Raw genomic sequence first — 27,360 nt, forward strand, 5'->3', positions numbered from 1 at the left:
ATGCGAAGCACAATTTAGAGGGGTAATGGCCCTTAGTATCACAATTTAGGGATAAAAGGCCCAAAATCTCACAAGCTCGGGTATATGGTCTTTTTTATCACTTTGAAACGCAAACTTTTTTGTGTTTTCTATCTATAATAAATAACACAATTATTTAATGCGTTTACTTTTCTAAACTAAATTTATTAATATATGAATTAAGGAAGAAAACGCATTTAAATTTTGCGTTAAGAGTTAAACGCATTTATTTCATGCGTTTGTCTAAAAGAAAACACAAAGTTAGTTTACGTTGCTGGTGGTTCAAAAATTTAATTGGGTGTGCGAGGGTTCAAACCCTGCTTATTCAGCACAAAAAACTTCCAAATCCTGCACTCAACCACTGAACTAGCAATATCATTTTGTAATAACTGAAAACGCAAGCATTAATAACGTTTTTGAGTGATAGAAAAGGTCATATCATAAAACTTGTGAGATTTTGGGCCTTCTCCCTCCAAATTGTGAGAATAAGGGCCATAATTCAATTTAGAGATAGGTATTGCTACAAGTTACTCTCCCTTAAAATATTATTAAAAGTAAATCAAAAAATTCTGAATAAAGGGGGTACGCAACTTAAAACATATCGATCAAGTATGAGTTATAATCAACAGTTCATTCATATATAAAATATTGAACCATAAAAGATATGGTCAGAGGTACTTGCCTTGCTGCAGTAGGGTACAGGGACACGAGTTATTCCTAACTTGACTTTGGGAAACCAGACCTTTGACCGGGAATCTACAGAATTAAAATACCCTTGATTAGATATTCGATTATGCTAGACATATCTTCGCTATTTAATTCTACCCGATAAAAAAGAAGTGAGGCTATAACACATAATTACATATCGTATTATATACAGGTTTCACGTAAAAGAATATTTTCAGTATACTAATACGGTACCAGATACGCATGTGATTTAGTTATATGAAATAGGTTTTCGAAATTCTTTTTACAAAAATGTTTCACCAAACGAATTTAATATTAATAGCTGTTTGGAAATTAATTTCTTAAAATAAGAAAGTAAGTTTGTAAAATGATTTATAAATGAATGTTTATATAATTGATTATTATTCCCGATAATTAAAGGATATACGCTCGAATTTCCAAAATAAATAGTTTCTCGGAAACCGGGCAACATTTTCTCTATTTATCGGACTACCAGTCGATCTCAAATTAACACAATAACCAAGCAAAAAGAAACCAATCAATTTTTTTAAAATTAAATTTTCCGAGTACTATTTCTTTTATTTCAAATATTATGAAATAATACTGCGTAATTAATATTATGGCTCACGAATCATCATCGCCAATAATCCGTCGGCTCAATGATTTCATCACCGACGGCGGCATAACTCCGACGGTGCCCATACGGGTTTCCGGTCAGGGTTTCACCATTAATTTTAAAAAACCCGAATGATTAAATAATCACTAATTCGAAATAATCACAGAAATCATTCGAATTATACAAAAATAATTCGAACAAAATTCAGAATAATCATTCGATTCAACGGCCAACAAAATCGACACCACCACTGCACACAACACGCACACATGCACAACATTCACAATCACACAAACGCATACACAGTTAACCTTCGCCAGAAAATACATCGGCGGCGAGGAGAAACATTGTAACGCCCCCAAATCCGGGGTCAGGGGATTTGGTCGTCACGATGAAACCTCAATCCAAAATAACCTGTTAAATCAAATAATAAATGCCAGCGGAAGATATTTATCATAAATGACCCCAAACTAATCCAAGATCTTTTAAGGTTACAGTTCTAGAAACAAGATATCCAAATTCAATAAATAAATTTTCTCACTTTCTTTTAAAACTCTTTTCAATAAATTCCAACTCAAAACTAAACCCACTAGTATAACTTCGAAATGAAGTGTACTAGGCCCAAATAAAATATACAACTATAATATAATCTAATATAAATAACTTTACACAATAAAACTTACACTAGTCCGCAAACCCTGGACCAACCACCTTCCAAGAGCTTCTTCTTTGCTTCCTCGAATTATGCAGCTAAACAACGCAAGCTAATCCTCACTGGAGGTTAAATTTAAAAACAGGCAAGTATGAGCGAAAGAAATGCTCAGCAAGTTAATTATAACATATATAGGGTCGTTTTGATATAAAACCGACATCTGCATCAGCGCAGAACATAGAAAAAAATCATAATTGCTGAATCATAAAATTTTATAGTTGAGGAATCCCAGAATTGATTCCTTAATTATATTCAAAACCATTTTGATACTTTTGAGCGAAAGGCTTCAGCAATACTTTGAATCTTGACGAGAATAAAACTCGTAAAACAGTGTTTACGGAAATATCGTAAACCACAATAACATGAAACAATGAATATATATTGAATCATAAACTTTATTCAAAACCGAACTCTGGAAATTAATACTTATCAATGTTCAAGAAATTCCTAACTATTCAGTATCCATCATTATCGACTAAGTTTCCATAGACTTAGCCTGCTAAACCAGCCTGATAAGGACGGGTTAAATAATTAAGAAGATCCCAATTCATTCAAGATTCTAATTATCACTGAGCAACAAATGCTGCAGCAACAATCTGAACTTCGAATTCATTTATAAACACTGTAATTTTCCTGAAACTGAGTGCTAAGAAATTAATTCATAATCATAATTTCTTTTCAAGAAGGAATGCCGTCAATGGCGATCAACAATAAATTAGACTGGATACTAGAAACCAACATATGCACTATAATCTGCTGATCAGTCAGAATATAGTGCGGATCTATACCCAACTGCATAGACCCAACCAACATAAGGAGTACTCAGGCAACTATGGCCTAAAGGGTCCGGTTCATCTCCGGCCCATAGGATCCAGCTCATCACTGGTCCTTATATATATATATATATAGTAACCATCCAGTCCGTGGAGTATTTTGATGTCAAATCACTTTGGGTACTTGCTCAAGAGAGCAATCGATGATAAAGGAATAATAGTGAAAGGAACTTGCATAAATAAGAGTAATTGCAGCGAAATATAAAACAGTTTAACTATTCTGAACTTAGAATAGGAACGAATAAATATTTGCAGTATTTAAGGAGAAAGGTTAGGAATACTTGCCTTTGGGTTTTTAGCAGTTAGTCACACTCGCAAAAACACAAATATCTCATGATGCTTTCTCAAGACGTCACAATTTCTTATTCTTAACTCTTTGATATGTCGCTAATGCAGTTACTGGGATCTGATACGAAATCTTATCCAACTTCAGTCTTGATCCCCAACGTATGGTTCTGTTAATCTCGAACCATCCGTAACTACTGAACCCCTATGCAACTCTCCCTTTTTCTTTTCTTTTTCTTGGTCTCACGCCTTTAATGCCTGATCCTATCATAAGCAAAAATATACTACTTTAGTATCCTTCTGAAATGATTATCTTATTTCTACCCTTTCGCGATATATATGTATATATATATATATCACATAACAGGTCGCACATATTATAGTTTAAAACTTACTACCAACTCAGAATATTATTTAACACGAGAACGCGCAACTTATGATAATATTTCTACGAAAAAATCGGCATGACCTATTTGTAATATGGAAAATACCCTGAATAACCACACCACAAATACAACCCACAAGTCATTTCAATGTTCTTACCCAAACATATCCTATACGTGTTACGACTAACAATCATAACATGCTTTCAAATCATTGAAATCAAATAAGTCAAATAGATTTAGATACAGGGGAATTTTAGAAAATTTTGGCATGAAGTATTCGTAATTAGGACTATCCGCCTGTTTTTCAATTCCACAATTTAATCTTATAAACAAACAAAATAAAGTTGCCTCAACTTGCAGCAACATAAAAGTAAACAAGTAAGAAAAGTACCCGCCCAGACTTGCGGCACCTAAACATTTAAGGAAAATTACCCGCCCAGACTTGCGGCACCTAAACAATTAAGTATACTGAATAATTTATAATATTTGAACTTACAGTTATATAATTTAGCATCACCAATTCAACTTGAGTAAACACTTAAATAAATCACCTTACACATATATCACATAGACTAACTATACACATATTCAAATCACACTCTAATAATTAGCAACTAAACTCAATCTCAAATAGGCATATACTAACATGTATTTTCATAAGACACATCGTTGCTATCACATATACAAATAACAAGTCAATGTACATGTGCACAAGTCAAGTATGTCATCAAGTATGCTAACTTAAATCTATAATTTAATAAACTAGAAAGCACATATCAAATCACTAACCAACACTTCTATATTATAGGTTCATATATTTAATCTATTAAACAATGACTATCAATCACATATATTAGCACGAAACCATATGTCGAGTTATAACATACAAAATAGCTACCGAACCTAAAATTTAAGTTAACCAGCCTCGGAAGAATGACATTTTACAACACCTAGATGAACTTAAACAGAAAAGTTTAAAACATAAAAGTTGTAGGATATTTAGCGACCTTTCCAAAATGGTAAGGCTCGCTAAAAATGACCAAGTAACGAATTCAGAAACTTTAAAATACACAGCTGCATAAGCAGATTCAGCCCTGTTTTCGCAAGTAACTTAGTATTTGAGACTCCTAAATCATAGAATTGATTAATGAACTATAAGTAACAATTGTAGATCCTGAATTAAGCTTTTAAAATTGGTATAGTTCAAAGTCATAGCTAAAATAATGAATTTACTACGAATTTTTGAAGTCAGGATGTATCAAACTGAAATAACAGGACAGATTTTACAAATGGCAGATTTTATCATAATTGCAGGCCGAATTTGGAAAAACACAAAGAATGAAAATTGTAGATAATTCCATTATCTTTCCAGAGAGTGCAAAATCATTATCATACGATGAACTAGTTAAAAGCTACGAATTTAACAAGAACTCAGCTTATTTCTAAACGGATTTGACAACACAATTCACAACATATCATGCATATAACTCACTAATAATCCTTCAAATAACTATGTATAAATCTGAAAATTTTGTAGAACAACTCAAAATACCAAGACTGAAATTTAAAACCACCATAAACTATTATAACTTAAACATATATTAACCGGGTCAAGCCATAATCACTTAACAAACCAAAACTCAAGTTATACACTACTACACCAATGTTATAAATCTAAAAACCCGGAAATCATCTGTACCAACTGAAATTTCAGATTTTATAAAATCAAGAATAGTAGTTGTCATTTAGACATTCAATCCGCCTAAGAATATATAAGCGAAATTCAACCAAGTATTGACTTACACAACTCGAAACTACACAAAATCAATTAGCAAGTTCATAACTATAATTAACAAGCAAAATCAACCTAAACCAAATAATATTTTATGCCGCCGACTCGCCGGAGTTCATTGCCGGCGGCCGGCTGACCTCCGATCGACCCCAAATCACGGGTGAAGATCGAGGTCGAGCCTCTGGTTCGTCGAAGCAGCCCAGTTCTCGTACTATCAAGGAATTCGCGATCTTCCCAACATCAATTGTAGGATTAAAACAAAAGAAATCAAGCCGAATATATATATGTATGTATATGAGAGTATATACCTGATTGAGGGTTAAATTCAGAGGGTGATTGAATTAAAGAACGGAAGAAACAAAAAGAAAAAGAAAGAAATAAGAGGGGTGGAGGAAAGGCGTTGAAGCGGTGGAGTAGAGGCGGGGGAGGGGAGCAGCGACGGGGAAGAAAGAAAAAGCTGGGGGGGGGCTGTGTTTTTTTTTGTTTGTTATTGTGTTTGTTGTTTTATTTTTTCCATTACTCCTTCCCAACAAGAAAGTGACACGAAGCCAAACCCATCCTAAAATCAAACGCGTGTACTAATAGATAATCACGAAGATTCTGAAACCCGGTTTATCCCGAAAGTTGACATTAACGGATCGAGGTGCAGACAAAACAATTCCAGAAAATTGACGAAAAAAATTTAAAATGCTCGAAATATTTAAAAGTTAATAAAATAAAATTTTCTTGATTTTTGAAGCATTTCTGAATTTAATACTGATTTTATAATTAGATGAAATCAGGCAATCATTTAAAGATAAATAATCAATAAAATATTGATTTCTAAATTTTATAAATTCCTAAAACGAATAAATAAAATTATAAAACAATACAAATAATTTTAGAAATAATTTTAGCATTTATGAGAATAAATAATCAATAAAATCATTTTAAGAACAAAATAATGTCGTTCAATAATTAATTATACAAATAAGGTTCGTATCCACAATTACCCAAAATTAACAATAAAGTAACACACAGACTCATCCCATATTTTATTTTGAGCACATAAAAATTGAAATACTCAAATAATATCACATATAAACACCCAAACATCAATTCCACTTATCATATAATTCACTAAAATTCACATAAAATCACATAAATAATTCCAAATAATTATAATAATAATATCTAAAAATATGGGATATTACAATCTACCCACCTTATAAGGATTCCGTCCTCGGAATCAGCAGAAGAAAGCACTAAGGGTTTTCTAACCAACTTTCCATTCCCAAATAATCCTAGTTTTCCATAATCTCAAATAAATCTTGTATTCGTTGTATGATAAAACTTTTATAGGAGCTTCACCGTGCACCACTGTTCCATTCACCTCTTTTGACCAATTCCTCAATAGAATCGCTTTACTGATTGCGAGAAAGAAGAATAGAGAGAAAGATAGAGGGAAGAAAAGAAAGAGAAAGATAGAGAAATAAAGAAACAGAATGACTTCGCTATACACCCCTGATATTTTAATCGCATTGCAATCCACTGTTGCTCTTGATAATCCCATCACATAACCCTGCTTTGACTTGACCAGGATAACTCAGCTTAACTTGATTGGCATACCTTCGAATGTTTGGGATGACAAAATCATGGAATTTCAAAAAGAAAAGAATTTGATACCATAACGGAACCAAAATCTGAATTTGAGAAAAAGTATTGTTGAAATAAAAGAATAACTGAGAGATCAATATGATCAAACGAACTTGGTATTGCGTGTCCAAATTAAGACACTACTAAAGGTTGTTAACCTTCATGTATTCACAATACACACAAGTGATGGCGTCCCATCCAACTCCTATCACACAGACAGGTATACCTTGTGTCCCCTATAGTTAGGGTTGTTTATCCCAGTCAGAATAAAAGAATGTCAAAGTGATCGAAAATCAAATGAATAAAACTGAAAAGATTTCAAAGCTGATATTTCTGAAGGAATGAAATCCAGAGAAAATAATTATGGCACCAAATGAGCAAGTGGTGTCACATCACCAAGAAACCATCCACCAAATAAGAAAAGTGGAAGTTAAATTATCATAACTTGGCAGAGCTATCAAAACCTGAAAAAATAGGCTTCATGACAGCCTCTGACACATTTAAAACACAGATAGGATTGAAAATGAGTGTTAGGGAATATATCCTCTAACAATCACTTCTTTTGAGAGATGTCAAAAGGAATTATAGAAAGAAAAGGTATTGCCAAAGTCTTAATATTTATCTTCAATTTGAACTCTCCAGTTGACTCGCCATCTGATTCTAGACGCTTCTTTATGTTCCAAGGATATCGATAATCTTCATCGTCGTCGAATCGTAGTAGCCTCGGAAGATTCCACAATAGAAGTTTGCAGCTTCCCGGAGTTCCGTCCAGCTCAACACAACCATCTCGAACGAATGCGCCTATCTTAACTTACTCGTTGGCACTATATCTGATAGTCCAACAGGAACTCGATATGAGCTCAAACGTCCTCACATAGCTATACACACTCCTACACACTCTCGTTTCTAGTTTACTATAACCTCAGCTCTGATACCAACCTGTAACGCCCCAAAATCCGGGGTCAGGGGATTTGGTCGTCACGATGAAACCTCAATCCAAAATAACCTGTTAAATCAAATAATAAATGCCAGCGGAAGATATTTATCATAAATGACCCCAAACTAATCCAAGATCTTTTAAGGTTACAGTTCTAGAAACAAGATATCCAAATTCAATAAATAAATTTTCTCACTTTCTTTTAAAACTCTTTTCAATAAATTCCAACTCAAAACTAAACCCACTAGTATAACTTCGAAATGAAGTGTACTAGGCCCAAATAAAATATACAACTATAATATAATCTAATATAAATAACTTTACACAATAAAACTTACACTAGTCCGCAAACCCTGGACCAACCACCTTCCAAGAGCTTCTTCTTTGCTTCCTCGAATTATGCAGCTAAACAACGCAAGCTAATCCTCACTGGAGGTTAAATTTAAAAACAGGCAAGTATGAGCGAAAGAAATGCTCAGCAAGTTAATTATAACATATATAGGGTCGTTTTGATATAAAACCGACATCTGCATCAGCGCAGAACATAGAAAAAAATCATAATTGCTGAATCATAAAATTTTATAGTTGAGGAATCCCAGAATTGATTCCTTAATTATATTCAAAACCATTTTGATACTTTTGAGCGAAAGGCTTCAGCAATACTTTGAATCTTGACGAGAATAAAACTCGTAAAACAGTGTTTACGGAAATATCGTAAACCACAATAACATGAAACAATGAATATATATTGAATCATAAACTTTATTCAAAACCGAACTCTGGAAATTAATACTTATCAATGTTCAAGAAATTCCTAACTATTCAGTATCCATCATTATCGACTAAGTTTCCATAGACTTAGCCTGCTAAACCAGCCTGATAAGGACGGGTTAAATAATTAAGAAGATCCCAATTCATTCAAGATTCTAATTATCACTGAGCAACAAATGCTGCAGCAACAATCTGAACTTCGAATTCATTTATAAACACTGTAATTTTCCCGAAACTGAGTGCTAAGAAATTAATTCATAATCATAATTTCTTTTCAAGAAGGAATGCCGTCAATGGCGATCAACAATAAATTAGACTGGATACTAGAAACCAACATATGCACTATAATCTGCTGATCAGTCAGAATATAGTGCGGATCTATACCCAACTGCATAGACCCAACCAACATAAGGAGTACTCAGGCAACTATGGCCTAAAGGGTCCGGTTCATCTCCGGCCCATAGGATCCAGCTCATCACTGGTCCTTATATATATATATATATAGTAACCATCCAGTCCGTGGAGTATTTTGATGTCAAATCACTTTGGGTACTTGCTCAAGAGAGCAATCGATGATAAAGGAATAATAGTGAAAGGAACTTGCATAAATAAGAGTAATTGCAGCGAAATATAAAACAGTTTAACTATTCTGAACTTAGAATAGGAACGAATAAATATTTGCAGTATTTAAGGAGAAAGGTTAGGAATACTTGCCTTTGGGTTTTTAGCAGTTAGTCACACTCGCAAAAACACAAATATCTCATGATGCTTTCTCAAGACGTCACAATTTCTTATTCTTAACTCTTTGATATGTCGCTAATGCAGTTACTGGGATCTGATACGAAATCTTATCCAACTTCAGTCTTGATCCCCAACGTATGGTTCTGTTAATCTCGAACCATCCGTAACTACTGAACCCCTATGCAACTCTCCCTTTTTCTTTTCTTTTTCTTGGTCTCACGCCTTTAATGCCTGATCCTATCATAAGCAAAAATATACTACTTTAGTATCCTTCTGAAATGATTATCTTATTTCTACCCTTTCGCGATATATATGTATATATATATATATCACATAACAGGTCGCACATATTATAGTTTAAAACTTACTACCAACTCAGAATATTATTTAACACGAGAACGCGCAACTTATGATAATATTTCTACGAAAAAATCGGCATGACCTATTTGTAATATGGAAAATACCCTGAATAACCACACCACAAATACAACCCACAAGTCATTTCAATGTTCTTACCCAAACATATCCTATACGTGTTACGACTAACAATCATAACATGCTTTCAAATCATTGAAATCAAATAAGTCAAATAGATTTAGATACAGGGGAATTTTAGAAAATTTTGGCATGAAGTATTCGTAATTAGGACTATCCGCCTGTTTTTCAATTCCACAATTTAATCTTATAAACAAACAAAATAAAGTTGCCTCAACTTGCAGCAACATAAAAGTAAACAAGTAAGAAAAGTACCCGCCCAGACTTGCGGCACCTAAACATTTAAGGAAAATTACCCGCCCAGACTTGCGGCACCTAAACAATTAAGTATACTGAATAATTTATAATATTTGAACTTACAGTTATATAATTTAGCATCACCAATTCAACTTGAGTAAACACTTAAATAAATCACCTTACACATATATCACATAGACTAACTATACACATATTCAAATCACACTCTAATAATTAGCAACTAAACTCAATCTCAAATAGGCATATACTAACATGTATTTTCATAAGACACATCGTTGCTATCACATATACAAATAACAAGTCAATGTACATGTGCACAAGTCAAGTATGTCATCAAGTATGCTAACTTAAATCTATAATTTAATAAACTAGAAAGCACATATCAAATCACTAACCAACACTTCTATATTATAGGTTCATATATTTAATCTATTAAACAATGACTATCAATCACATATATTAGCACGAAACCATATGTCGAGTTATAACATACAAAATAGCTACCGAACCTAAAATTTAAGTTAACCAGCCTCGGAAGAATGACATTTTACAACACCTAGATGAACTTAAACAGAAAAGTTTAAAACATAAAAGTTGTAGGATATTTAGCGACCTTTCCAAAATGGTAAGGCTCGCTAAAAATGACCAAGTAACGAATTCAGAAACTTTAAAATACACAGCTGCATAAGCAGATTCAGCCCTGTTTTCGCAAGTAACTTAGTATTTGAGACTCCTAAATCATAGAATTGATTAATGAACTATAAGTAACAATTGTAGATCCTGAATTAAGCTTTTAAAATTGGTATAGTTCAAAGTCATAGCTAAAATAATGAATTTACTACGAATTTTTGAAGTCAGGATGTATCAAACTGAAATAACAGGACAGATTTTACAAATGGCAGATTTTATCATAATTGCAGGCCGAATTTGGAAAAACACAAAGAATGAAAATTGTAGATAATTCCATTATCTTTCCAGAGAGTGCAAAATCATTATCATACGATGAACTAGTTAAAAGCTACGAATTTAACAAGAACTCAGCTTATTTCTAAACGGATTTGACAACACAATTCACAACATATCATGCATATAACTCACTAATAATCCTTCAAATAACTATGTATAAATCTGAAAATTTTGTAGAACAACTCAAAATACCAAGACTGAAATTTAAAACCACCATAAACTATTATAACTTAAACATATATTAACCGGGTCAAGCCATAATCACTTAACAAACCAAAACTCAAGTTATACACTACTACACCAATGTTATAAATCTAAAAACCCGGAAATCATCTGTACCAACTGAAATTTCAGATTTTATAAAATCAAGAATAGTAGTTGTCATTTAGACATTCAATCCGCCTAAGAATATATAAGCGAAATTCAACCAAGTATTGACTTACACAACTCGAAACTACACAAAATCAATTAGCAAGTTCATAACTATAATTAACAAGCAAAATCAACCTAAACCAAATAATATTTTATGCCGCCGACTCGCCGGAGTTCATTGCCGGCGGCCGGCTGACCTCCGATCGACCCCAAATCACGGGTGAAGATCGAGGTCGAGCCTCTGGTTCGTCGAAGCAGCCCAGTTCTCGTACTATCAAGGAATTCGCGATCTTCCCAACATCAATTGTAGGATTAAAACAAAAGAAATCAAGCCGAATATATATATGTATGTATATGAGAGTATATACCTGATTGAGGGTTAAATTCAGAGGGTGATTGAATTAAAGAACGGAAGAAACAAAAAGAAAAAGAAAGAAATAAGAGGGGTGGAGGAAAGGCGTTGAAGCGGTGGAGTAGAGGCGGGGGAGGGGAGCAGCGACGGGGAAGAAAGAAAAAGCTGGGGGGGGGCTGTGTTTTTTTTTGTTTGTTATTGTGTTTGTTGTTTTATTTTTTCCATTACTCCTTCCCAACAAGAAAGTGACACGAAGCCAAACCCATCCTAAAATCAAACGCGTGTACTAATAGATAATCACGAAGATTCTGAAACCCGGTTTATCCCGAAAGTTGACATTAACGGATCGAGGTGCAGACAAAACAATTCCAGAAAATTGACGAAAAAAATTTAAAATGCTCGAAATATTTAAAAGTTAATAAAATAAAATTTTCTTGATTTTTGAAGCATTTCTGAATTTAATACTGATTTTATAATTAGATGAAATCAGGCAATCATTTAAAGATAAATAATCAATAAAATATTGATTTCTAAATTTTATAAATTCCTAAAACGAATAAATAAAATTATAAAACAATACAAATAATTTTAGAAATAATTTTAGCATTTATGAGAATAAATAATCAATAAAATCATTTTAAGAACAAAATAATGTCGTTCAATAATTAATTATACAAATAAGGTTCGTATCCACAATTACCCAAAATTAACAATAAAGTAACACACAGACTCATCCCATATTTTATTTTGAGCACATAAAAATTGAAATACTCAAATAATATCACATATAAACACCCAAACATCAATTCCACTTATCATATAATTCACTAAAATTCACATAAAATCACATAAATAATTCCAAATAATTATAATAATAATATCTAAAAATATGGGATATTACAAACATGATAGGCACGGGAGTTACCAGGAAACAGCCGAGAGGAAGAAAGGAAGAGGAGAGAACATGGAGAGTGAGAAGGAGGGATGAGATAGAGAGAGGAGAGAGGCAGGAGAGATTGAGAATCGAGAGAGAGAGAGAGAGTCGAGAGAGAAGAGACAGAGGCGGTGGTGAGGTTGTGTGTGTTTTTATTTTATTTTATTTATTTATATATATCAGATTCATGTATTGCAACTAACAGGGCATGTGTCTCCCTGAATTGACATGTGTCCATCCATGCCTGCAAGTTGGCTTTTTGACTCATATTTTACATTTTAACGATATAAATTTACGGATAGAAACGAGTCAAAAAATTATCGAAATAATTTTAAAATTCACGAAATATTTGAAAACTAATAAAACATAATTTTTTAATTTTTTAAAATCATTTTTGAATTTAACATTGAATTAATAATTAATTACACTTAGTAAATAATTTGGAATTAAATACTTGACGAAATATTATTTTCTCAGTTTTATTTATTCCTATAAATAATTATTGAAATTATATAGTTATAAAAAAATTTAAAAAAAATAATATTCATATTTATAAAAATTAAACTTTAATAATTCCTTCTTAAATAGTAGGATAAAATAATACCATTTAAATATTAATTAAACAACAATTAAGAGCATGAATAATTTAACACATATTAAGCATTTAACACGTAACACATAATTTGTAGAATAATATAGTTTTTATTATATATATATATATATATATATATATATATATATATATATTTAATAACACAAAATATGGAGTCGTTATAGACGCTCCTCAGGGTAAGTGAGTTACGGCCACCATAAAACTTCACAGGCTCGGTCTAAGATTGGGGCGCTTCTCAGTGTAAGTGAGTTACAGCCATCATCAGACTTTGTCAACCATATTATACACACATATATTCCAAGTGGCTTATTTAACAGTGCAACTATTGAGATCCCTAAAGATTTATGCCCTAATACCCATGTAGCGAGTGTTAGGTCAGCAATCTCAAACCAGGAAAGGATTTAGGTTACTAGGCACAAAGTCCTCTCGGACTTAATTACTCGAGTATTAATGAGCTCAACCTAGTCAATCATACCATAATTATTTTGCGCGTAACTTATTGCTACTATTTATACATCTATCCTTTTTAAAGACATGTACACCCCACTGTTTGCCCCAAACTTAAGCGTTTACGTCTTAGCTCAAAAGGGAATAATCAAAATTCTAATCATCAATAAGCTGTTACCCTCAAGAAATAAGCATATCTAAGTCTTAACTCAAAAGCATAATAAGTGTGTGTTAAGAAATGAGTTATGCACAAGTGACACTACGCATGTAACATCTTTAGTATGTGATCATAGCAAGACTTAGTCAAAAACTAGCTACAAATAGTATCATCATAGGTCACTAACTTGGACTACTACTAATTTGAGATCATGTTATTATTACACTGCAACTAACATAAAATGTAACTATATGTTATAATGCAATCTATATGATTTTTTGTTTTTTATATATAACGCAACACTGAAAACACATCATCACGCTTAAATAAGTCAATATCTTCGATGACACACTAAACTAATAATTCTATAATATAAAAGAATGAAAGAAATACTCCCCTATGCATAAGCATGAAGTGTTGCGGTCCCTATGTTCGGTTACATCAAACCCACGCTTCTTTATTTTTTTCAAAGAGAGCGTTCAAGGTCTTGAAAAGAACACACAAGGTCTTAAAAAAATTCTATTCAGGAATTGATAAACTCATCTTCTGGACCTCCAAATCCGATCTTCATTGTTCAAAATTTAGATATTAAAGTATTAAAGATGTTGTCCAAAATTCAGGATGATCCGACCGTTGAAACTCCGGAAAACGCAAATACAAGGCAGCTGACTCAACCAAAAAATTTCCAGTGAATTTTTCATCTTCAGCTCTCATAACTACCACTTCAAACAAACACATCAAGGTAACTTATGGGAGTAAAAAAAATACAAACTCTAACTAATAATATTATCTTGGATTGCCTCCCAAGCAACGCTTCTTTAATGTCATTAACTTGACTTATATGCAACTAACATTATCAATGTGGTGAAAAAGCAAATAAATGCATAAATCTACGAATCAGTATTAGAATTATGATGTGTAAATATATCTTCAATCCATAAAAATATAAGAAAATATTTATGATCTTCACCTGCTCAAGAGACTTAAAAAAATCAAAGTCATCGGAAAAGTCATCAGAATAATCATCATAAGTACGGCTCATAAACTCCTCCCAAATTGGATCCTTATATTCCAAACCAAAAAATTCATTTTCATCAATCTTAAATTCCTCCTCAATTAAAATTGGACACTCGTCAACTTTTACCCCGTCTACCAATTTATTAAGCTCAACAATATTTTCTAAATTTGGTAGAATTTCAATAGCATCCAAATTATCATTATCACACACGGGACTATCATTAACTAAATAAGTAAACTCGTCATACACAAAATTGTCATCAATTGCTAAATAACAATCATGGATTGTTGGAAAATTGACACAGGGAGGAATTTGAAGACAATCATCATGCATCACAAGTTGAACTTCCATAATAAAACTATTCATTTTAGCATTCTCCTCATACCAACTTATTGATTCTGGTTCTCGTGAAATATCATTCTTAGTAGCTATCTCAAAAGTTGGGTCATTAAAGTTTTTAAAAAGTCCCAACAAAAGTAAAGAATGATTAAAATGATTCAATCTCTCATTAACACCATTGCATACATATGAATAATCATGGTATTGATTTTCAAATAATATGAAAAATCAGTCCTAGGAGAGTATGGAGCATAATATGAGCTGTAACAATCGGACGAGTTCACCTGATATGCGCTAAAATTCTGAGAAGAATTAAAGTCTTGATACCTTTCTTGATTGTTGATGAAATCATGAGCGTTATTCCAACAAAAAATATTATACATATTGTCTCCTCAATTTAAAGCTTTACGTCGTCTACCTCAAAGAAACCTGTAGACACACAAGAAAAACAAAAGTAAGGAAAAAATACTATATAAAATCCAAACTACAAGAAACAATTAACCCAGAATCAGTATTGTTGTCTTCCCCGGCAGCAACACCAATTTGTTGATGTGTATTTTTGAGAGTATCGTTCTCAAGAAATGACTGATATCAAGACTGTTAAGATATCTGTAGATATGGTTTGTTATTAGAGATATCTTTGTTATTAGTGTAAATCAATTACTGTAAATCAGGTCCTGTAAATCAGTGTGGTTAGGATTAGTTTCCTGTATTGAGGCCTAATTGTATGGCATATCTTGTATCCTGTAAAGAGTATATATAGCAAGGCAATGATAAGAAATCATTTGAGGAAAATATTCTTTTATGGTATCAGAGCGTTTTGCTTATCTTATTCTCTATTCTCTTCTCTATTTTCTTCATCTCTTTTTCGTTTCTTTCTCAGCATCATGTCTGATAAATCTGAAAACAAACACTCTTTTCATCCAGCTCTTGCGGTGTCGAATATCCGCAATCATATTCCCATCATTATTGAGATGGAGAATGTTCAGTACTCAACCTGGGCAGAGCTGTTCAAGATTGTTGCACGTTCTCACAAGGTCCTTCACCATATTATTCCTCCCGCCGAAGGCAAGGAGAAGGTCCAGACTACTGAGGATGAAAAAGAGTTATGGTCTACTCTTGACGCTACGGTTCTTTCTTGGATTTACGCAACAATCTCCAGCGATCTATTGCACACAATTATTGAACCGGATGCTCCGGCCATGGATGCTTGGAATCGTTTACGTGACATATTCCAAGATAATAAAAATTCCCGTGTGGTAACTCTGGAGGATGAGTTCTCCAATACTCAGATGGAAAATTTTCCGAATGTTTCGGCTTACTGCCAACGTCTAAAGACACTTTCTGATCAATTGAAGAATGTAGGGGCACTGGTATCGGAAAGTCGACTAGTCATTCAACTGGTTTCTGGTCTTTCTCGAGCCTATAGGGGTGTTGGGACATTGATCCGCCAGAGTGACCCATTACCCTCATTCTATAAGGCTCGTTCGATGCTCACGCTCGAGGAGGCTGGACTGGCAAAAGAGGCTACCACAGAATCTGCTTTGTTTACCAACCCAAATTCGGGTTTTGGTGATGGTACTTCTGGCCCATTACAATCGGCACCAACACAGAGCCATGGTAAACCTTCTGGCAACAAGAAAAGCTTTGGACGCAGACCGAATACTGGTGCTAGTCGTGGTTCTGGAAGGGGTAAGCAGGGCCGCAGTGGTGGTCATCAACAACATCAGTGGGGAAATCAAGCTCCGTGGGGTAATGTTCCACCCTGGGCTTGGATGTCACCATGGGCTACTCCACCGTGCCCGTATCCAACCCAAGGTTGGTCTCGAGGATACTCGAATCACCCACAGCAACAGCAGCCTGGAATTCTGGGGACTCGTCCTCAACAAGTGGTTCGTCCTCAGCAAGCGTTTGTGGCGGCTCCAAATCAGTCCGTCTCCTACTCTCCTACAAATATTGAAGCAGCAATGCATACTATGTCTCTTAATCTACCTGATTCCTCATGGTACATGGATACTGGGGCAACATCTCATATGACATCATCAAATGGTAATTTATCTTCTTATACTGCTTTAAGTCCTCATAATAGTGGTATTATGGTCGCCAATGGTCATTCTATTCCAATCAGTGGTTATGGACGTACTGAGTTTGTTTCCTCGAGTCATCCTCTAGTCCTAAACAATGTCCTTCATGCCCCCCAAATTGTTAAAAATTTAATTTCCGTTCGAAAATTCACTACTGATAATAATATGACGGTTGAATTTGATCCTTTTGGGTTTTCTGTGAAGGAATTTCCGACGGGAAGACTCATCATGAGATGTGATAGTCAGGGAGAACTGTATCCTCTTACTACTTCTATCAAAAATCAAGCTTTCCATTCCGCCTTTGCAGCTATCTCTCCTACACTCTGGCATGCTCGATTAGGTCATCCAGGGGCTCCTGTTTTTGATGCTCTTAGGCTCAATAAAAGTATTGCTTGTAATCGTCTTTCGGGGTCCAGTATTTGTCAATCATGTATTTTTGGGAAACATATTAAGTTGTCATTTACATCTTCTACTTCCTGCACGTCTTTGCCATTTGATATTATTCATAGTGATATTTGGACATCACCTGTTTTGAGTTCTATGGGACATAAATATTATGTTTTGTTCTTAGATGATTATTCAAATTTTTTATGGACTTTTCCGTTGGCAAATAAATCAGAAGTGTTTGGGAAATTCTTGACATTTAAAAACCATATTCTCACCCAATTTGAACGTCCGATTAAAACCTTACAATGTGACAATGGGAGGGAATTTGACAATGGTCAATTTTGGGATCTTTGTAAAACTAATGGTATGTCATTCAGACTATCTTGTCCTCATACATCGTCTCAAAATGGTAAAGCTGAAAGGAAAATTCGGAGTATAAATAATATTACTCGCACTCTTCTTGCTCATGCGTCTCTTCCTCCTTCATTTTGGCATCATGCTTTACAAATGGCCACGTATCTTCTTAATATTCTTCCCAGTAAGATTTTGAGAAATAAAGCTCCTCTCCAAATTCTATACAAAAAGGTTCCATCATTTTCTCATCTTAAAGTGTTTGGGTGTCTATGCTATCCGTTATTTCCGTCTACAACAATTAACAAATTACAACCCTGGACTACTCCATGTGTGTTTTTGGGATATCCCTCGTCAACTCATCGTGGCTACAAGTGTTTTGATTTATCTTCAAATAAAATTATTATTTGTCGTCATGTGATCTTTGATGAGCAGGTGTTTCCGTTTGCCAACACACATGCTCCTTCTCCCTCTGACTATGATTTTCTAGGTGATAATCTTTCACCATATATGCTTCACCACATACAAAATCTGGTCCCCAACACTAGTCCAGTCACTCCACCTTCACCACAAAGCCCAGTCAGTCCGTCATCACCTCCCACACAAGGTTCTGGCAGCCCACTGTCGTCTACTTCGAGTCCTACACCGAGTCAGACCACATCTCCCAGTCCTGAGCATGCTTCGTCTACTTCTACACCGAGTCAAACTACATCTCTCAGCCCAGAGCTTAATTCTGAACACACTTCAGTAAATCAACAGCCACAAGTTTTTCGTCCTTCCATGGTCACTCGGAGTCAACATGGCATTTTTAAGCCAAATAAAAAATATGGTTTGTTATCTTCGGTGGCTCGTTCTGCTTTGCCTCGTAACCCAGTAGAGGCTCTCACGGATCCTAATTGGAAAATGGCAATGAATGATGAGTATGATGCTCTTATTCAAAATAAGACATGGGTGTTGGTACCTCGTCCGCCTGATGCTAATGTCATTCGATCTATGTGGATTTTTACTCATAAAGAAAATTCAAATGCGGTGCTTGAGCGACATAAAGCTCGTCTTGTGGCTGATGGGAAGACTCAGCAGGTTGGTATTGATTGTGGAGAGACTTTTAGTCCGGTGGTGAAGCCGGCTACGATTCGCACAGTTCTGTCTCTAGCTCTTTCCAAGGCATGGGACATTCATCAATTGGATGTGAAGAATGCGTTTCTTCATGGTGATATCCAAGAAACAGTTTATATGCATCAACCACTGGGGTACCGGGATCCTGCTTATCCAGATTATGTATGTCTATTGCTTAAAGCGTTATATGGTCTTCGGCAGGCTCCTCGTGCGTGGTATAAGCATTTTGCTGACTATGTTCTCTCTCTTGGCTTCACAAATAGCAAGTGTGATAGTTCTTTGTTCATATATAACAACGGGACTGATATGGCTTATCTCTTGCTCTATGTTGATGATATAATTCTAACAGCTTCTTCTACTACTCTCCGCAAGTCTCTCATGGATAGTCTTAGCTCTGAATTTGCCCTCAAAGATCTTGGTTCTTTGTCATATTTTCTGGGCATTGCACTAGCGAGACATAAGGAGGGTCTCTTTCTTTCCCAGCGTAAGTATGCTACGCAGATAATTGAGCGAGCTGGAATGTCTTCGTGCAAGTCCTCTGCTACTCCTGTTGACACAAAACAGAAGGTTAGTGCTGAGTCTGGCAGTGCATTTGAGGATCCTACTTTGTATAGGAGTCTGGCTGGGGCTCTACAATATCTTACCTTCACCAGGCCGGATATTACATACGCAGTACAACAAGTGTGCTTACATATGCATGCTCCAAAGGTTGACCATATGCAAGCTCTTAAACGAATTGTAAGGTATATTCAGGGTACGCTTGATTATGGTCTTCATCTTTACTCATCTTCACGAACATCATTGGTGTCGTATACTGATGCTGATTGGGGTGGCTGCCCAGATACACGACGTTCTACTTCTGGGTACTGTGTGTTTTTGGGAGACAATTTGGTTTCCTGGTCCGCTAAGAGACAGCCTACTCTTTCTCGCTCTAGTGCAGAAGCGGAATATCGGGGTGTGGCTAATGTTGTTTCTGAGTCATGTTGGTTACGTAACTTGTTATTGGAACTTCAGTGTCCGGTTAAAAAGGCTACGTTGGTGTACTGTGATAATGTGAGTGCTATTTACCTCTCGGGTAATCCGGTGCAGCATCAACGAACAAAGCATATTGAGATGGATATTCATTTTGTTCGTGAACAGGTTTCCCATGGACAAGTTCGAGTTCTTCATATCCCTTCCCGACATCAGATTGCATACATTTTTACGAAGGGTCTTCCACGTGTTTTATTTGAAGATTTCAGGGACAGTCTCAGTGTCCGTCTTCCTCCCGCTTCGACTGAGGGGGTGTGTTAAGATATCTGTAGATATGGTTTGTTATTAGAGATATCTTTGGTATTAGTGTAAATCAATTACTGTAAATTAGGTCCTGTAAATCAGTGTGGTTAGGATTAGTTTCCTGTATTGAGGCCTAATTGTATGGCATATCTTGTATCCTGTAAAGAGTATATATAGCAAGGCAATGATAAGAAATCATTTGAGGAAAATATTCTTTTAAAGACCAATCTCAAGTGTCTTATTTTTCACAATTCAGAAGCGTGGAGAATAATTTTTGGATGTGTATAATTAACAACTAAATTAATCTAATAAATAAATATAACTATGAAACAAGTGTGAGAGGAAATAATACAAGAATTAGGGTTCTTTAATGGCTTTCATGAATGTCTAATTTGTGTTCTTGTTTTGTTAAAAACAATCCTTTTAATATTTATAAAATCCTCTCTCACTGTAGATTATAGTGCCTATAACTATCTCTTGAATGTCACTCCCATAGTCACATAAAGTACAATTATAAACTATTAAGAACCAATAATTTTTAGTCTCGCAAATCACATATCAATCTCTCGATCTAACACTTAAATTGTGTCCATCATATCATGTACTAGAATTACAACTCCTCTACCGATTCGTTATAACTCCTAAAGATTTAATTAGAAGTTAGCTACTCATCTAATTGTATAAAGCGCTCAATGACAGATTAACAATAACAAAAAAAAATCAAAATACAATCAAACAAACATATTAAAATCAATAAAATATCACTCAACTCTTGCATAAAGTAATTAACTACTCATGATAAGATAAATATATTAAAATATGTAATGATAGTTTTTGTCAAATACACTACAAAATATGTATATAAAAAAAAAAAAAAAATCTACGTGACCACAGGTACAAAATACGAGCGAAAATTTATAAATTTACGATATTTTGATTAACGGAGTTTTTTTGCATGCAATGGTGTATTAACAAAAACAAATCATTCAAAATAATTTAAATTTATAAATTTTAGTGTTTATGTGCACACCATTAAAAAACATAAAAAAAAAATTAAAAAATTAAAAAATATTAGTAAAAAGAATCTCAAAAATGTCAGCGGACCAGAAAAAAGAAAAAAAAAAGGTTTAATAAATATCTTAGCCAAACGGCCCCTAAGATATTTTCAATACTCTTATCGTCTCTCTCTCTCAAACAACTAGAAAAATCAAATGCTAGCTAAATTACCACCGGCGATAAGCTTCGAGTTTCGCCGGACAGAAGCTCTCCGGCGACCGTCTTTTTCATTCACCACAACCACTAGAAATCACAGCAACAATGATAATACCTGCACTACTATCAATCAAATGAAATGGAGAAGAAATTGTAGTGGCGGAGCTGGTGCTAGGGTTTCAGTTGTGGCGAGAGCTGCTTATACGAGGCGAAAACTCGAGACTGCGGGTGCGTATGAGCTTATTGATGATGAAACAGGCGATAAGGTTATTGTTTGGGGAGATGATGATAGTGATGTGGAAAATGATTCGGTTATTTCGAAAGATGTGATTCAGTGGAAGCCGGAGGAGAGTAAGAAGAGAATTAGTGTCGATACGAGTAGGCGTAGTGAGTCGGTTTTCGAGGGAGAGGGAAATAAGAGTAGAAGTAAAGGTAATGGAATGTGTAGTTTGTGTGTGTATGTATTGTTTGGTGAATTTGTGTTTATGTTATTATCTGGCGTGTTTGCGAGAAATGACTTGGTTTGGAATAATTAGGATAAGTTTTTTCGGAAAATGTAGTTGTTAATACTGGTTAGGGAAATAGAGTTGAGGTTGTATATAAGAAACAATAATGCGACAATGATGATTGAAACGAAGTCGAGCGTGGACTGTATGTTTTAGTTTAGCAACAAATACTGGTTTTTGGTGACAAAACTTATGCAGTAGCTATAGCTGTTTTAGCATTAACATTAGATTTGCTCTTACACAAGCCCTTGGAATATAGAATCTCGTTTATGATAGGATAAAATTTTTCACCTCGTAAGGCAAAGCAAGCAAGGGTTGAATTGCAATGGTAGTACTAATTTAGTCTAGAAGATATATATTTTAGGTGCTCAAACCGGAGATGATGAAAAATCAGTAAATAAATGCTTTTCCACTCAATGCGGAGATTTTTATCTATTTCTGTTCTGAAGTCAATTTTGCGTTTCCTGCAGCAGGAAATAAAAGTTTAGTAGGAAATTTTGGAAGATTGAAAGTCCAGAAAGTAAGGAAGCTTGCTAGAACAACTTCGTCATCTCAACAAACGGGCAAGAAAGGCGCTGAAGACACTTATTCAGATATGACTGTTGATTCACCTTATGAGAATGAAAAGTTGGCTGTACAGAGAAATTTTGATGCTCTCAGAGATAAGTTAAATGTTTCAAGAGCTAGTCGATCACAGGATAACCAAGGTACAATGAGAAGAAAGGCTATGACAAGAGAAGACATGGAAATTTATGAGAGCGTTGATGTAGATGAAGTTGAGGAACTACCTAAGGATCAGAGTAGATCTCCCAAATATCAGAGGATTGATCCTCGAAGTTCTGGTGCAAGAACCTCTGCTGCTTCCTTCAGGGGCTGGAGCCGCGGTGTTCCAATGGAGGATGAATATGAATATAGGCCAACAGTTTATCCAAAGAAAGGGAAGAAAGCACATGCTGATAGTGATTTTTTTAGCAGAAAGACGTTCAAAGATATGGGCTGCACCGAATATATGATTGAATCTCTAAAGAGCCGGCTCTTTAACCGCCCTTCACATATTCAGGTATACAAGTACTATGAACTGATAGAGATATGATCACTGGGAAAATTTATATGAACAGAATGAAAACACGAAAACAATTTAAAGTAATTGTCCTTTGTAGTACCTCTTTTGGAAGCATAACTTAAAAATGATGAAGTCGATTATTGCAGGCTATGGCATTTGCACCTGTTTTTGAAAAAAAGAGCTGCATTATTGCTGATCAAAGTGGATCTGGGAAAACTCTGGCATATCTCTTACCAGTTATTCAACGCATTAGGCAAGAAGAGCTAGAAGGAACTGGAAAATCCTTACCACAAAATCCACGAGTAGTAATACTTGTACCGACAGCTGAGTTGGCTTCTCAGGTCTGATTACACTTTGCTATTACAACTTTTTGTTGTAGATCCTTCAAGCTCTATATTTGTCTTTTTAGTGGAGATATTTCCTTCACGAAGTTTAGTTATATCTCTATTGCTTTATTGTTTTCAAGTCGATAATTTTTCATTTGTATGCCTATCTTTGTGTACTTGACCATGCTTCCACAGAGTATGTAAGAACTGTTCAAATTTCCTATTCTTTCCTATATTTTTGGGACTTGTTTATAAATATAAGTTCAATTGCTCTCTGGTGCTCCTAAATCTATTAGAAATAATTTTACTTGTTATCACACCTACAATTCTGAAACTTGCGAAATGAAGTCACAACAGCTCTTCATCTATGCTACATACTTGATTGTTGTCTGTGCCGTATAAATAAATATTATCATTTGGATTTTCTCTCTCACAATTGCCACGCACGTGCTCCTCCTTTCTGTTTGATAACCATGGATATAATATGATTTATCACATTCACACTGCTGAGTGCTGACACTATTAGTCTTTTCATCAATATTCATCTTCTCGTAAAAGTGATCCTCCAACCGTGTCCTTTTGATTAGAGTGGATGATCATTTGATCACAGTCATTTTCCTATATTTAAGTCATTACAGAACCAATTGGTGTGTTCTGGTGTAGTGGTAAGAATATCCTAATAGTGTTCAAGTAGAAACATAAACCTTTCTTAGAAACAGTACAACTTTTCTTGTTATCGTATATTTCTTGTTATCACTTTCTAAATTCTTTGTTGATGTAAGCAACATCCATGAAACTTGAAGAAGCATCAATGAACTTTTGGCTAGTTGGTTTCATGTATTTTTGTCAAGATTTACCTCTTGATGTTGGTAACTTGGTACAACTTTTGCAGGTCTTAACTAATTGCCGTTTGATGTCAAAGTTTGGTGTCCCATTTCGGTCTATGGTTGCCACAGGAGGTTTCAAACAGAAAACGCAACTGGAAAGTCTCCGTCAGGAGTTAGATGTTCTAATAGTAACACCTGGTCGACTCACTTACCTAGTTAAAGAAGGCTTCTTGCAATTAACTAATCTTACATGGTAAGTCGATTGCTTCTGCTTAGAGAGCTTTATTTATATTGCATTCAAATGTATCCATTCATTAACTTTATATATGTATATGTCTCTCTATGGTGATATTATCCTTCATTATTATTTTGTAGTCATCTTAATTTAGTGTGTGTGTAATGTTTGGGACACGTCAATGTTGGCGATGATGGTCTGACATCTGTTACGTTGTCAAGTTATCACTGTTAAGTAACCAGTCACACTAAAACCTTAAGGTGGTAAAGGAAGACCCAAACAATATCTTATACTCTTTAAGACTCCCTCAATTGTACAATACTTTTCGTTACGATTGACAACAACAAATACAACCAATACCAATGTCAACAACAAATATTCAAATTAAATAAATGGGGGTGGGAGGACTCGAACCCGAGTCCCTCCCTAAACCGAGCTCTGATACCATGTTAAGTAACCAGTCACACTAAAACCTTAAGGTGGTAGAGGAAGGCCCAAACAGGATCTTATACTCTTTAACAATCACCTCTCAGAAGGGGTCCTCCAATTATTAACAAAGAAAATTTAAGTACTACCCTTGTTAATAAGCAATTTGGTTAACATTAAATTGATTAATGAACCCCCCTAGCAGCATTTTTGACATGTATGCGGAGCTTTTGTTACCTACCAAATATGTTTAACTGGGCATTTGATCATTGCTAATGTAATGTCTAAATTTTATTCAGCGCTGTGTTGGATGAGGTAGACATACTTTATAGTTCTGAAGATTTCGAGCCAGCACTGCAAATATTAATCAACTCTTCACCTTATACCACACAATACCTCTTTGTTACTGCGACTTTACCAGTGAATATATATAACAAGCTAGTTGAAGTTTTTCCTGATTGTGAAGCTATTATGGGGCCTGGCATGCACAGGACAAGCCCTGGGCTTGAGGAGGTAAATTTTCTTCAAAAACGTATCTTCCACAGTGCATTAACGATACGTCTGTTTTTGCAATTGCCTTTGTGGTAAAAAAGTTAAGCTTTATTAAAGGTTGAATTCATTTGTCCCTGGTTTCTGCTATACTGCTACACAGCTATTTATTCTTATTCTAAAACTAATAAAATATGTTTTACCTTGGGGATATTGGGTTTCTCTCTCTGTATATATATGTCTTGGTATTTTCCAAATAATATAACAGCTTTTCAGGCTAGATAAAATTGATGTGTCTGTGCTAAAGTTTATGAACTGCTTTCCATACGTTCCATATGAAATATCATAAGTCTTCGGGTGCTTTTGTTTTTTTAACCTGCTCTTATTATACAAGATAACCATATTTGATTTCCAGATCCTGGTGGATTGCAGTGGGGATGATGGAGCAGAAAAAACTCCAGAAACAGCATTTTTTAACAAAAAAACTGCTCTGCTGCGTCTTGTAGAGGAAAGGCAAGTTGCCAAGACAATTATTTTCTGTAACAAGGTAAGTTCAACTATATTCATATTGATTTTTGCATTATCTGTATAGCAGTGATAGTCTTTTTAAAAAAAGCTGAGTCTAGTGTTTTCCATGTATAGATTGAGACGTGCAGAAAAGTTGAGAATGCATTACAACGGTTTGATAGAAACGAATATCGAGTGAGAGCTTTACCTTTTCATGCTGCTTTGGCACAAGAATCCAGACTTGCAAATATGGAGGAGTTCCGCAGCTCTCAGCGGAAAGACAGCCTGTTTTTGGTGTGCACCGATAGGTATACTTTGCTTCGTCCTTGTATGATCCTTGAATATTATAGAATGTTAACCAGTTGTTACTTCACAAATTTTCTTCTAGTTAAGCTCCCTTTATACAAGAAACAGGGAAATGAGAAGTGTAACATATAGTGTCACTTATGTGGAGATACTTTTTGTTCTGCAGAGCATCACGTGGAATTGACTTTACAGGTGTCAATCATGTTATACTCTTTGATTTCCCTCGAGACCCAAGTGAATATGTACGTCGTGTTGGACGAACTGCCAGAGGTGCTGGGGGTGTTGGAAAAGCATTTATTTTTGTGGTTGGCAAACAAGTGACCCTTGCAAGGCGGATAATCGAGAGAAACATGAAAGGCCATCCCCTGCATGATGTGCCATCCGCATATGAACAGATGAGATAGAAAACTCATAAATGTAGAAACAAAGTAACTAGGAGTTCAAAGATAGGGATTTTGTATCATTTACATTGATGTGTAATTCCCTGATTTCCAAGTGATACCTTCTTTCAGTTCTTACGGGAAAATATAAAGTATGAATTGTGTGCTTTATAGAGCAAAAGCAACAAAATCTAACCCCCTCCCCCCTCCCTCTTACTACTAGCGATATGAAGTAACCTGAAGAGTAAAGAGTAGTGCCAACTCGTTTTCATTTGTAGATCTCCTATATTCAAAATTATCATTAAAGGTTATCTATTATCTATGCTCCTCAGTTTAGTCAAGATTTTTAAGGAAATTGTTTTCATAAACCGAGCTCTGACACTATATTAAGTAAATACTGAGTAGTATTTTAAGGTAAGAATGCATTTACTTTTTTAACAAAAATATTTGAAACACGGTATATTTTGAAAGTTCCAACAAATAAAGGAATTTTTGCTAAGTTTAAA

The 27,360-nt window shown here is 34.8% G+C and overlaps 1 protein-coding gene and 2 long non-coding RNA genes across 4 annotated transcripts; 1 reads left to right on the forward strand and 2 right to left on the reverse strand.

Moving 5' to 3' along the window:
- Positions 1-1,669: 1,669 nt before the first annotated feature.
- LOC141704414 (uncharacterized) lies at positions 1,670-5,689 on the reverse strand. The gene is made up of 3 exons (XR_012567954.1): positions 3,152-5,689; positions 2,005-2,095; positions 1,670-1,735 (listed from the first exon to the last, which is right to left on the reverse strand). It is a non-coding gene; the product is annotated as an uncharacterized LOC141704414 (long non-coding RNA).
- A 2,240-nt stretch (positions 5,690-7,929) lies between these two features.
- On the reverse strand, positions 7,930-11,924 carry LOC141704413 (uncharacterized). The gene is made up of 3 exons (XR_012567953.1): positions 9,387-11,924; positions 8,240-8,330; positions 7,930-7,970 (listed from the first exon to the last, which is right to left on the reverse strand). It is a non-coding gene; the product is annotated as an uncharacterized LOC141704413 (long non-coding RNA).
- A 9,815-nt stretch (positions 11,925-21,739) lies between these two features.
- On the forward strand, positions 21,740-27,044 carry LOC141704419 (DEAD-box ATP-dependent RNA helicase 50). 2 transcript variants are annotated; one of them, XM_074507656.1, is made up of 8 exons: positions 21,740-22,221; positions 22,766-23,355; positions 23,505-23,699; positions 24,577-24,764; positions 25,472-25,685; positions 26,077-26,208; positions 26,304-26,476; positions 26,641-27,044. In XM_074507656.1, the coding sequence occupies exons 1-8, from the start codon at positions 21,789-21,791 to the stop codon at positions 26,876-26,878; spliced, it is 2,163 nt and encodes a 720-aa protein (XP_074363757.1). In that variant the 5' UTR covers positions 21,740-21,788; the 3' UTR covers positions 26,879-27,044. The 2 variants fall into 2 exon arrangements, with proteins under 2 accessions (XP_074363757.1, XP_074363758.1); XM_074507657.1 differs by having other exon boundaries at positions 22,769-23,355.
- The last annotated feature ends 316 nt before the right edge of the window (positions 27,045-27,360 follow it).

This window comes from Apium graveolens, unplaced genomic scaffold (assembly GCF_009905375.1).
Source record: "Apium graveolens cultivar Ventura unplaced genomic scaffold, ASM990537v1 ctg7811, whole genome shotgun sequence".
Classification (NCBI taxonomy): domain Eukaryota; kingdom Viridiplantae; phylum Streptophyta; class Magnoliopsida; order Apiales; family Apiaceae; genus Apium; species Apium graveolens.